At 33.3% G+C, this 13,120-nt stretch overlaps 1 protein-coding gene across 1 annotated transcript; it reads right to left on the reverse strand.

The window, feature by feature from the left end:
• Nucleotides 1-7,598: 7,598 nt before the first annotated feature.
• Nucleotides 7,599-11,210, reverse strand: LOC149562258 (uncharacterized). The gene is made up of 2 exons (XM_089827950.1): nt 9,165-11,210; nt 7,599-8,999 (listed from the first exon to the last, which is right to left on the reverse strand). Exons 1-2 carry the CDS (start codon nt 11,208-11,210, stop codon nt 7,599-7,601), a joined length of 3,447 nt encoding a protein of 1,148 aa, XP_089684076.1.
• Nucleotides 11,211-13,120: the final 1,910 nt, after the last annotated feature.

A 13,120-nucleotide genomic window follows, 5' to 3' on the forward strand; every position in this document is an offset into this window, starting at 1 on the left:
TCCAAAGTTTTTACCTAAGGACAACCTTGTGAAACATGGAAACAACCTCCAAGCTATGGGACTTGAACTATGAGGTTGAGTCTTCAGAGAAGGCCGACTTCTTTTACTATCAAGGTGCACCTAACTACATTTGGAGAGGAAAAGGGAGAAGGAATGCATGAAAGCAAATCTACCTATTCTAACCTTAGGGGTGATGCACCAAAATAGAGTGTTTGACCTTATCTCTACCCATAAATGCATAGTCAACTAGTTATAACCTCAAAGAATATCGATTCAGACTTTGCTTAATTCAACAACCACATGTAGATCAAACAACAAAAGAATGCTATAAGAAGAGACTTCACTTAATATCATTCAAATGCCAAAAGTAGATACAATCATGCAAATGCATAATATAGACAAGAACATTAACTAGAGGCAAAGAAATCCTGGACAGTGTGTTAATGGCTAAAAGAGACTCAACAGAGGATTACGATGGCTTAGAGGTGTGAGAAATTATAGTAGTATGCATAGAAGCAATACTAGAGAATTAGAGAAAGATCAACCCTTAGAATGATTACGAAATCTACCTTTATAGCTCAGGCATATCTAAGATATTTCTAACTGAAGCTACTTTACAACCATTTCCATTAAGTGCTCAGAGGACAATCATACATATTTGGAGAAAATCTGATCTTGGCACACATTCAAATTCGAGAAAATCTAATATTTTGCACAAAACAGAGCCCTGAGAAGACATAATTGACACCATTAAATCATTCTTGACAAAGTAGATGGATAACCTAGATAGTGGAAAGATGTCCTTTATTGTTTCTAGCCCTGCATTCATTCAGGAGTGGTTGGAATTGATCAGGAAGATCAGATTGTGTGGGAAAACCATCTCTTCCGATAGTTGGCCTGACAAATTAGCAAAAGTCAACAAGTCAACCGAGTCTTGCAACTGAGATAAGCCATGTGGACCAATAGCCTTTTATCTTTCCACCACCTCGCAAAGTCTTCATAGGTTTGACCATTTAATCAACATAACTGCGCCACCTTTTAAAACCCTAACTATGACTGTCTTATGAAACCGTCAACTTAACTGTTATTTGCAAACTGCTACTCTCCACCTGAGCCCTCAAGGACATGTGTCCAATCATCGCTATGTCACTATAGCTAAAGGTCGATCATTTTCCCATAACAACATAGCGAGAGACATTGATCTTCTTTCATCCTATGACCATGAAGGAACACCCAACCTTTCAGTGCACCAACCAATAGAAACATGACCCTTTGCCAACTTGTCTGACACTGACCCACCACACCATGACCCAGAAAGGAAAGGACCCACCTACCACATGTCAATCCATCGCTATGCTACTATGCATAACTACCTTGCAACTCCGCAAGGCGACATAGCGACAACTGTAGATGATCCTTGATTTGATGGCGAGTAAAATGCACTGAAGGAACTAGCCCACACCTTGCACAATCATTACCTTAACCAATGAGAAACCAACAAACTGCCAACATGCTCTGACAACTGCGCGGTTGTAGTTTTGACAAGAATGACATCACTAAATACACATGTCAAGCTATTGCTAAGTAGCATGAAATAACTCTCTTGCATCTCTACATAGCGATATAACGACGACCATAGATCATCTTTGATCTGACGGTGGATGAAACATGCGGTCCACCTTGTAAAATTGTTAGTACTTCGACCAACTAAAAGTCCTTTGTATGCCAGCTTAGTCAACATGTCGGTACAGTCAAAGATGACCCACTGAAGAAACTTGGACCCACACATACACATGGTGCGATGTCGCTTTGTCGCATGAAATAAAGAATGAACACCTCTATAAAGCGACAAAGTGATGGCCGCAGATCATTAAAGATCTGACGGTGGGTGAAAGTTGCAGGGGCTGGAAATAAACTTAGGAATATATGGAAAATATAATAAAGTTTTTATTCTTTTTATTTTCATATTTCCATGGCACTATTTAATATTAAAGGTGAGACGTGACCGTTGGGTGGACCTACATTTGAATTTAAATATTTGGTAGGGAGGCAAATATGGTTAACAAGTACCTAGTTAGCAATGAAGAAATAATAAAGTTTGTTTGAGAGAAAATTTGAATTATAAAATGGTCAAGGCAAAATGACTGGAAAAAATACATTATATCACAAAATTTAACCCCACAATAGATCACAAAGAAAAAACATATATAGGAGCAAATATTAAATGAAGAGCAAAAGTGTGTATAGCCTAGCATAGGACTAGATCTCACTATATCATGTGTGAAACAGATAGATGGTTGGTGCTATCAGAAGAGTGGGAAAATAAGACATACCTAATATGTGACATGGAAGTGGTGCCAACATGCAATGAATCAGATCTAATTATGTAGATATTTAGAATCAAACATCTTAAACAACCTATAATAAGAAAAATAATTAGACAAAATCACACATCTTATTGTCAAAACAAAAATTTGGTTAAACAATTACAACTTAATAAGTTCTAAACATCTCTTCAAAACAAAAATGTTAAATAACAAGGGACACAATGCGTCACAGTTCCTGCCATGAAGCTAATGAAGTAAAGAAATAGTAAAGGTGTGTGAAAACTTAACCCTAAGCCACCGAAACTGAAAGCGATGGCGTTCATAATAGTTTAGGTTGAAGGTCACAGTCTGTTCTTTAGAGGTTGTCAGAATGTTAGAATGCCACATTCAGAAAGGAAGAGAAGACAACAAGTGTTGGAAATAAATGTTTGTCCTTGACTACTTGCATATAAAGCATAGTGTTTGATTTGACTAAAATATCAATATCAAAAGAAAATGTAATTAAACAAATTAAACAAAAGAAATGTATTATGCCCGTGACCAAAGGCAGTAGATGTAAACGTGGGCTTGTGACAAACTAGCATTCAAGTGCAATGGGCTAAAATTTGGCGAGAAAACCATGAAGTCAACATAGCGGAGTTCTGTGATTACAACGGCATATCAGACATTCATGATTTAAATAACTAAGAATTATTTGGTTGTAATATAAAATTCTTCATACAGAATTTCCAAAATGATCTATATCAAATTGAAATGTACATTTTGCTTTTTCTTCTTTTCTGGTTTTTGGTGATGGTTTTTGTTTTGTTAATAAATCTTGCAAAACTCTCCAAATTCAGATTAATCAAATTTTGTGAAGAACATGAAATTGAATGAATATGAAAACTTTAATGCAAATTGATCTATGCTTAATGTTGATTTGACAACATTAATATTATGAATCATAAATTGATAGCTGTATAAAAATAGTCTCTAACAATTCAACTATAGATTATCACTGATTGCTTAGTCGCCTTATCTAAGTGTGTGCAGTGTTTACATTTTTCAGAAGATCTAAATTGAAAGGCTTGTATTAAATGAGCTTTGAACTATGACATTAAATAGCACACAACTCAATGTCAAGCAGTAATTAGATATTATATGTTAAATATAGGCCAATAGTATTTCCTCCATGTTTAGCACCTGGAAGGTAACATGAATTAGAGAGAACTTAGTGGATCTACTGTTCTGAGAGGTTTAGTTTTGTACAATATGCAAGTAAAAAAAATCTGCTAATCTTCTAGACTAATCAGCAACTATACAGTCATAATCAGATGAATCAGAATCACTGCCTTGATCTAAAGTAGAACCATGGGAATAGTTGTAGTTGTGCCCATTACTAGCTATAAGATGAATCATCTGAAATAAACTACAATGCAAGAGATATCATCTTTGCTTTGCCTGTTTACTGCTTTGACAGAATGAACTAAGCACAAAAACAGAAGATGTTGTTTTTTAAAATTAGATAGATTGCTGTAATGCATGTTCATTTTTGTGAACTGGAGTAGAGTTAATCGATAAATTAAAAAGAGGGTTCAGTGCACATCTATTAACTGGTCTTGAACATAGAAGAAAGAAGATTGTATTTAACTATTTAATAGACTTTGAAACTTTACAATGTTTTAACAGACTTTGAATTTTAATCTTACTAATATAGGCTCTGGCTGCATTCAACAGAAACATTATATATTTGCAAGAGTAGCTAGAAGCAAATAATTTCATAGATGTCCATGCTTTTTAATGTGGTGCAATGCAATCTTTAATAGCATAACTGTCTCACTGATACAAGTGACTTCAGAAAAAGACATTCTGCAAGAATGTTGATCCATGATGCATTCTCTAACGGTCTCACTGATACAAGTGACTTCAGAAAAAGACATTTTGCAAGACCAATGACCAAGATCAATTGGTGAGAGACCAACAAAAGGACAGACAGCATTCGCAAGCAATGAATTAACTATCATGAAGTGGATAACATATTAGAAATGACAATCTCTGACAACATTAGAACCATTCTATTTATAGGGCTGAGAGGGAGAATTATATTTTTATAGACAGATATACATAGTCAATTACAAAAGTTCGGTATGATAGATAATATGCAAATCAAAGCATGGATAAAGTCTATTACATTATAATTTGATACAGAGATAGCACTGTACATATATTGTTGTAATATACCAAAAGAAAAATATAATATTATCGTTAATTTGATAGCAGGTAAATAGATCAAAATGAGGTTCTTATTTCTGTCCAATTTCATAATGCAAAATCTGTCTTCTCTTTGATCCTTGCAATAATTTCATCCTGATAAACACAAATAAACAGATTTAAACATAGGTGCATGTATTCTTATGAAATACTTACAGCTATGTACTGGTCATGAAGATAAAATGCGATGTTAAAATAGAAATTTGAATCCTAGTTGCTTATGTAGTGTATATTTCACGAACCTGATATTTGAAGACAATTGAGTTATGTGCATGAGATAGTATATATGCATTTTTACATTGTGGAAGATATAGATAGTGTATTTACATTGAATGCGAAGATTTGAAGCCTGCAAAATTAGTACTATGATTAATGCATTGCAAATGACATGTAATAGAGAAAATGTATGCGCTTTTTATAATTATAAACAAATAAGAATTAAGAGGCAGTACCTGTGTTGTTTCATGTGTAGTTTATTGGTTCATAAGAACTGCATGTGTAATGGTGTTGTATTGGTTGAGAGTATATGTGCCACTTGCTGAAAAGTCTTGGAGCATAAATATTACTTCTGATTTGTCATCAATGTACTGCTGATAATCTATGTTTTTAAGAGCAGGAAGTAATTGTTGCACAAGACTGTTTTCAATAGAGCAATGAATTGGTTGTTGGCTATGATTTGTGATAATTGCTTTCAGGTACAATGAATATTTGTATGAGACAGTTTCATTACATCTGTTGCAGTGACCTTTTTCTCCTTCTAGTGCTCCATAGCTTTCAAATTTGTAGTTGCATTTTGGGCAAAAAGCATGGAATGGACTTGAATATGGATTCTCGACAGTTAAATTTCCCTTGACCTATTGATAGTGTGCTTGTATTAGTACGCTTTAAAACATAGAAAATGAAATATTGAATTAAATTGACAAAGGATTTGAAATAACTTGCCTGAATTGGAGTTTGCAGCAGTGCGTGGAGTGCATTTACTGCTCTTTTGTTATATAGTTTGCAGATAAATGTTGCTGGAGTTGTTCGTAGAGCTGGTTTTTGATCATTTTTTTTAGCTATGCTCCTAAAGACCAGTTATGGTATTTCATTTCTTTCAAGCTGTTTGTATATCTGAATGTATTGGGATGTGAAACTTGAATGCATATATAGCTAAACACAAATAGCAAAGTTAGGTTTTTTATTTTTTAATTTGCCATAGTGCAATTGTAAAATGTGATGGAAAGACAAAAAATGGATAATTATTTTCATAGATTTATCAATAAAGTTATGTGTATAAGCTTACCAGTGCCTTGCTCATGTCACTATTTCCATCCTTGATTTCAAGCACATATTGAGTACCTTTTTTGTATGCTGCTAAAACAATAGCAACAATTGTTCTAGTGGAGTAGTCAGCTGTGCTTGTGAGTAATTGCTTTATAGTTGTACCAGGAATGAATCTATATTCATGCAATATAGTTGGTATTATTTCAACCATGCTGGAATCTTTTAGAATTAGTATGCAGTCATTGTCTCCTCGATCAAAATCTGATTTTGGTTCGATGTCAAAGTCTGTTATTTTTAATGCCATGCCTGGAATTATTTTACTTTCATATTTACTGAGAAGGTTGTTGCCACTGACATTTAATGTTATAGTAAGCTCTCCTTTGGAATCTGTAAGATCAGCACGTAGAACTTCACGTGTTTTGGTTGCTTTGTCCAAGAAAGTTCTGTAAACTACTAAGACATCACCTTTGAAACTTTGGCCTGCTTTTTTTGCATTCAGATCTTCTATTAATATGCATGGTTCATTGTCTTCTTTTGGCCTGTAATAAGTAAAGGTCAATAGTTTTTATTCAAAAATATTTGCAAAAATGAAAAGATTGAAAAGTTTAGATTCAAAATACCTTTTAGTGAGTTCCTGGTGATCTTGTGGCAGTTCACTTGCTAGTCGCTTTGGTGGAGTCATTGCTGTTATAAACATAACAGAAACTAGAATCAAATTGCTTATAGTTGTATGAATGTTGCAAGATGGTCTGTCCAGTATGCTTCAGTCTTGTAAATGGAGCAGATACTTGCTGGTGAATTTGTCCATACATGATCAATGAGTGGTTTGTTTATGCTATGTGTTTGATTTAGCATGAATTGAATATTGTATTTTTGCATATGTTTCATGAGTGTTGTTGTGATTATGTTTTCTATGGACATGTCTATGTTAAAATCTCCAACAATGTAAAGCTTGTTTTTTGATATGTAGCTTGTAGCTATTTTAGTAATAAGCATTTTGATTTCGGCAATTGTTGTGTGTGGTCGTATGTAAACATTATAGATATTGACTTGAGAATCTGATTCATTAACTGTAATTGTCATGGCTTCGATGTTTTTTGATCTATGTTCTATTGAATTGGTCATGAAAAGATTTTTTGAAGTAAGTATTGTTAAACCATGTATATGATACATTGAATGGTTGTATTTTTTAAACAAAATATAAGTATTGCGTGGGAGGGAAAAAATTTCTTGTAGGCATATGATATCAGTGGACACTATAGCATAATCATTTAAGATGTCATTTGCATGAGCATGTAGGCTGCGCGTGTTCAATGTACATAGCAATATGTGTGTATTGTGAGTTATACAAGAAAATTGATTTTCAAGTTTCCATGTTGCATTTGAGTGTAGCCGAGACATTTCATGATGAATTTTATTGTGGATTTTGAAGTTTGCTGGAATCAAAGGTTTCAAAAGATATAATGAATTAATTGTTCTTGTTCTTGAAAGTGTTGTGTATGTTAAGCCGTGTTGTGCTATGCCACTAGGATCAAATGCAAGGCCATCCATTGTGAGGCCTTGGGCTCTATGTATTGTTCTAGCACATGCTACTTGTATTGGAAATTGTTTTCTAGTTCAAACTTTTTCGATAGTTGATATTTTTGGAATTGGCTTTGCAATTCGAAGGATGGGAACCCATTCTTTTTTAATGCCTGGAATGTAGTATTGGTAAAGTTTATTTCTTTGTTGCTGGCCAATTTTTGTATCATTGAATTATATCCAAACTATGTCTATTTCTTGTTGTTTGGTATATGCTTTAAATATTCTGTCTGACCCATTTACAAGACCATCTTGCGTGTTGTAGTTTCCTGCAAAAATTTCAACGAGAATGTTTGGCTTTACAAGTATTTGAGCTGGTAGAATCATTGCGTGTGTATATAGTCGCATTGCATTGAAATTTTCATCTTCAAAGTCTATTGCATTTAATATGATATAGTTCCCGGGAACCTTGGAAAGCATATTGTTATTGTGTGCATTGACATCCTTTTTTTTGTAGAATAGATATGGAAATGTTGGATCAATAGGTGGGGGTTGAAGACAAGTTTGATTGAGATAGTGTATATCATCATATGTATGTTGTCCTAGATGTATGTTATTTAGAATTGAAACAAATTTCTCATCTTTTTGACGCATTGTAGTGCTCAGTGAATAGCATTTTACATTATCAGTCCAAAATGTATGAGGCATTAATTCTGTTGTTGGTGGTTTGTTGTCAAAAATCGGTGAATCAAGCACCGGAAGTGCTTGATAGAAGTCGTCACAGAAAATTGTGTCTAGATTGCCAAAGTATAATGTTGGCAATTGCATTATGTCACGTAGTCGTCTGTCAATGTAACGTAGAAAAGTAGAACCTACCAATGAAATTTCGTCTATGAGCAGTACACGTAATTGATTGTAGTTCTTTGACATTGTGTCTAATGTTTCTGTACTCAGTGGAATGAAATCTGATTTATTGAAAGGTATATGAAAAGCATAATGAAGTGTAGTTCCACCTATATTGTATGCTGCCTTTCCTGTATATGCAGTTATTAGGCCTTTAGGTTTATCTAGATCATTGTCAATGCAATTGCTGTAAATGCGAATAAGTGCTTGAAAAATGGTTGTTGTTGTAAATGTTTTCCCAGTTCCAGCTCCTCCAGTTAGAAAAAGATGCAAAGGAGTTTTTATGTCTTTCAATTTTTTTATGACAATATCCTTGACGATTTCTTGTTGTTCTCTATTTAACTTTCTCCTCAAGTTATAGTACTCATTGTTATTCATCATTCGAGGGAGTTGTGCGATATCGAAAGATTTTTGAGTTGTACTTTTAAACTGGTTGGGAAGTTTGGTTTCTATATCTTGATGCATGTCATATTGTTCATCAAGGTCTTTAATTATTGGTTGTTGGCGAGTATTGGCTCTGTTTTCTTCGTTGTCATTTATTGTATCAATAGCATTGTCAATATCACCCCACATTGAATTTGTGTTGTATGAAAACTTTGCTCGATTATTATAAATTATATTTTGATTATGCATGTAAGCCTTTTCCCATGAGCCGTAATTTTGTTTAAATGTATCTTCAGTTACAATGAAGGGAACATATAGCAATAATTGTTCCCTACAATAGTTCTCTAGCTGTAAATATTTATTAAAGTTAATGAAATGAATGATATTTGGTTTAGTTTTTGGTTCAAGCTTGCTTCCATCTTTTTTATAACTTGATACAAATTCTGCTAAACATAGATTAGCGATAGCTTGTGGATGATGTAGGTAATATTGAATTAGTGATCTACACATTACATTTTCAGAATTGTCTTGTTCTTTTTTTAGCTGTTCAATTGGTTTTAATATAAATGTACGGTCATGATGTGATTGTGTGTCAATAAACGTGCATTTTCTAGAACTCGAGTGCAATGGTAGAGCTAAAACTAAATGAGCTGCTTGTTGAGCGGACATTTGTTGTAGGTTTAGCAAAGCATTTCCAAGTTTTCCTATCATCTTGAGTGCATCTATATTGTCTCGTTGATGATCATCACGTATTTTTTTGAAAGCATTTGTCATAGATTTGTCAACTTTTGCTATGTATGAACTACAATACATTGCGGCTGCATATGCATTGAGAATAAACTGTGCATCTGTATTGGCTTTCCATAGAGGAGGTATCATTTTCCCAAAGCTATTATTCCAAATCTGTGATGGCTTTCTTCGGAGAAAGATTGTTGGTCTATGGATTGTTGACCTTAAATCAAGAATGTAGTTCTCTTCAGTTATGTCTATTTCGGTCAAAAAGTTATCAAATGTAAAGGATGTGTCATACATTGCAAGTTCAAGTTTGCATTGAATTTTGTTAGCTATTAAGCTTATGTTTTTTTCTTGTTCAAGTAACGGATCAAGTATTGTCGTTGCTCTCATTGGTGGAAATGGGAAGTTATGTCTACAATGTTTATTTTTTGATCTTTTGCATTGCTTCGTATGATGATGTCTATGGAGAATAGCAATATCTGGATCAAAATTTTCTGTTTCACATGTAAGATATGTATCAATAAAATTTGTAATACTTTCATTGCTTTGCTTTCCATAGACAGGTGCATCTTTCACCCATATGAGAAAGTGGTCATGTTCGTTTCCTCGATTTTGGAATTCTGTTACTAAAAAGAAATCAACTACATTTCCAAAAAAAGAGTGCTCTGAAAGTATCATTTTTTTTAAAGCGTTTATTCGATGTCTATAGTACCGCACACAAGTTATCAGATCTTTTTTAATTAGTTCATTTGTATTAAGTTCTTCTGTCATACTGGACATGTTTTGTTTTGTTGATTGATGATTGTTGTATAGTTGTTTGAGTGTGTTCATTAGAGCCTTCCAGTTTTGTTCAGCACTAGTAAATGTGAGGAAAAATGTTGGAGGTCCTAGTTGTCGTATTATAGCAAAGACGTCTTTTTTTAGTTGATGTGCATAGTCTGGAGATATACGAATTCTTTTGAAGTTGACATAGCCTGTATCAGATTTGAGTATTTTTTCTAAGTTTGGTTTGTGTTTAACATCTTTTGCTAATAGCTTTCTTCCTTGAAGTTGTCCTTTGCGAATTCTGATCCATATTGTGGACATGACTTGATGTATGAGTATTTTTATTGTTTTGAAGAAAAGATTTGTTATGTGATATGAAAAACGTCTTTGTGAGTGCAACAATTCCCACTTTGCAATTTTTTGGTATGATAGTTTTTGGTCAATGTCATGGTCACGTGGATCGCCGAAAAATAATGTTGGAAAATTCATTTCTTCTGCATATTTGTCTTTGAATATTCCAATGGGACATTGGTTTTGTGCAGGTGCAATTTCTAGCAATTTGTCTTGCATTTTATGTATGTTAATAGATTCTGTGAATCCGTGCACCAAAGTTTCACAAATTACATTCTTAGTGTCACTTTCACATTCAGTTTCAATTTCATTTAGCTCATTCTTTTCACTACTCTCACTATCTGTTTGTAGAACTTGTTTCCAATCTTTATTTAGTTTGACATGTTCTATTTGGTAAAGTGTTCTTTCTATTAGTTGTTGAAGGGCTTGCATAATAATGTTTGGCCGTACCATTCCCTTTTGAAATGCATTTTTGTATTCTAGTTTCCTTTTCAAGGACACAGCAATTGTTGTTGTACTAGTAGTTGGTAGAGGCAAAGCTGTTTGTGTAACATTAGTATCTACAGGTACATTGATTATTGAACCAGTTAACCCAAGTTGAGACCTTTTGTGTCCCAGTTCCCAAATTTGTGTGAATGCAATCCGCAATGAAACAAGACACTCTTCTAATTGTGTTAGCATTTGCACATATTGCATTGGCTTGTTCATTCGAATGTTATGTGGCGTAGCATATTCAGGGATCTTGTATTTTTTTAATGCATCATTACATTTGCGGCAAATAGAATTTGATAATGTCTCATAATTTGATTTGACTAAATTGCAATAAGTCTCCTTTTGTTGAAAGCGGAATTTTTTTATGTGTTTCTTGAATTGTAATGTTTGACAAACGGTACACATGTGTGTTGGTGTGTCATTAATTGTGTTCTTGAATACATCAATTGGGGATAATGTTCTCTTTCATTTTTTTGACACTTGTTCTATAGTATTATTTCGAATAGACTTTTTTAATTTTTGGAGAGAAGTCTTTTGTTTTGCAATGTCCTTTTGTTGGCTTTTATTTTCGCTCTTGTTTTTTAATGTTCGAAGACAAGTCTTCTGTTTTGTAGGTTGTTTTTGTTTGTTGTTTATTCGTTGATAGCTTTCATCTATTGTCATTGTAGTTGTCATATTTACATTTCTTGTGAGTTGGTTCTGTGTAGTATTTCTGATTGATTTCTTAAATTGAGATAAACGTAGATGTTGTTGGTTTTGTGAATTTGGTGTGATTGATTGTATCAGTGGTTCAAAATGGCCACAGAGTGGATTGACATCGTGGAAGAGAATTGAGTATGGTTTAGTTGTTAAAAAATCATTGAAATGCAAGTATTTTTTTCCTGTTGTAGATGACCAAACACATATTCCTATATTCAGCCATTTGGACAACCATCGCATACAAAATATATCTCCCCAAAGACCTAGTTCATCGCTAATTATATTAGGATTTGTAGTTCTTTACATTCTTCGAAAATATGTTTGACGGTCCTTAACTCTATGCAACTCATAAAGTATTTCTGGATGCAATTCATGGTTGTAAGAATTAACCGCTTCTGGTTCCTGTGTTTTCTAGACTGGTCAAAAAGTATTGAATAGCTCCTTTGCGAAGGTCAGTTGATGTATACTTATTGCAAAGCAAAAGTTGTAGCGAATCAAATAAACAGTCCCTAACATTATATGTAAATGTTGCAATTCTAGACAATCCTTGTTGCCTAAGTACATTGTCAATGTCGAAGGACATCTCATCGTTTTCTAGAATTAAAATTTCACGTATCGGCCTCAATTAGAGGTGATGAAAGTTTTTTGAAATGGAAGAGCAAAATTATAAAAAGGAAAACCTTGAACAAAAAGCAATGTAACACTAAAAACTATACCTTATAATAGTATTACCATATAAACAAAACTAAAGAAAGTAAATAACAATAGCTTTTTCTTACAATAATCTTACCTGAATGTAAAAGCTTTTGCTAGTACAATGCTTGGGACAATTCACTTACTTTAGCTACTTGCACCAAAATGTTCAAAGAAAATGAACTAGCATGCGATAAGCTGTTCAGAGGGAAAAAAGCAAAAGTAAATGTTAGAAAAGAATATTACAGCATCAAATAATTAGCAAAGCAAAAATGGCAAGGAAAAAATTACAACAAATATATGTTTACATGATGAATTTGAGAAGTAAAATTACTCTTAAGAACTTTAAAAGTATCAGCTAAACTATATAATTAAATAAGAAACGAAACCATGGTTTAGTGTTTCATTTGGAGTAATGTTATTTATGCCTATATAATCGCAAAGCATTAGTTGTTTTGAAGGCAAGAATAAGCTGGTGTTAAAAGCTTCAGTTTTTGTTTTACTTCAGAGCTAAGCTTTAGAAAGAAATATAATTGTTATAAAAATAAAATTATAATGATCTATTGAAATTATTTTAGAAAAGCATTTTATTCAAATTGTAAACTAAAAAGTATTGCATATAGGTATATAATGTATGCTATAGAACAAATAAGTATAAAAACTAGGTTCTACTTGAATGCTATTTAATTTGTCCCCTCTTTTATTCTTTCTAGATTGGTGTCAGTGCACCTCAG

Source organism: Cupressus sempervirens, chromosome 4 (genome assembly GCF_028749045.1).
Source record: "Cupressus sempervirens isolate cs-2001-9-10 chromosome 4, ASM2874904v1, whole genome shotgun sequence".
Lineage (NCBI taxonomy): Eukaryota > Viridiplantae > Streptophyta > Pinopsida > Cupressales > Cupressaceae > Cupressus > Cupressus sempervirens.

What these genes read in the sequence shown, in the direction of transcription:
- LOC149562258 (XM_089827950.1), bottom strand. Translation starts at nt 11,210, where the DNA reads ATGAACAAGCCAATGCAATATGTGCAAATGCTAACACAATTAGAAGAG. An exon ending in AACAAGACAATTCTGAAAAT is followed by an intron (nt 9,000 to 9,164) that starts GTAATGTGTAGA and finishes AAATATTTACAG; the next exon opens with CTAGAGAACTATTGTAGGGA.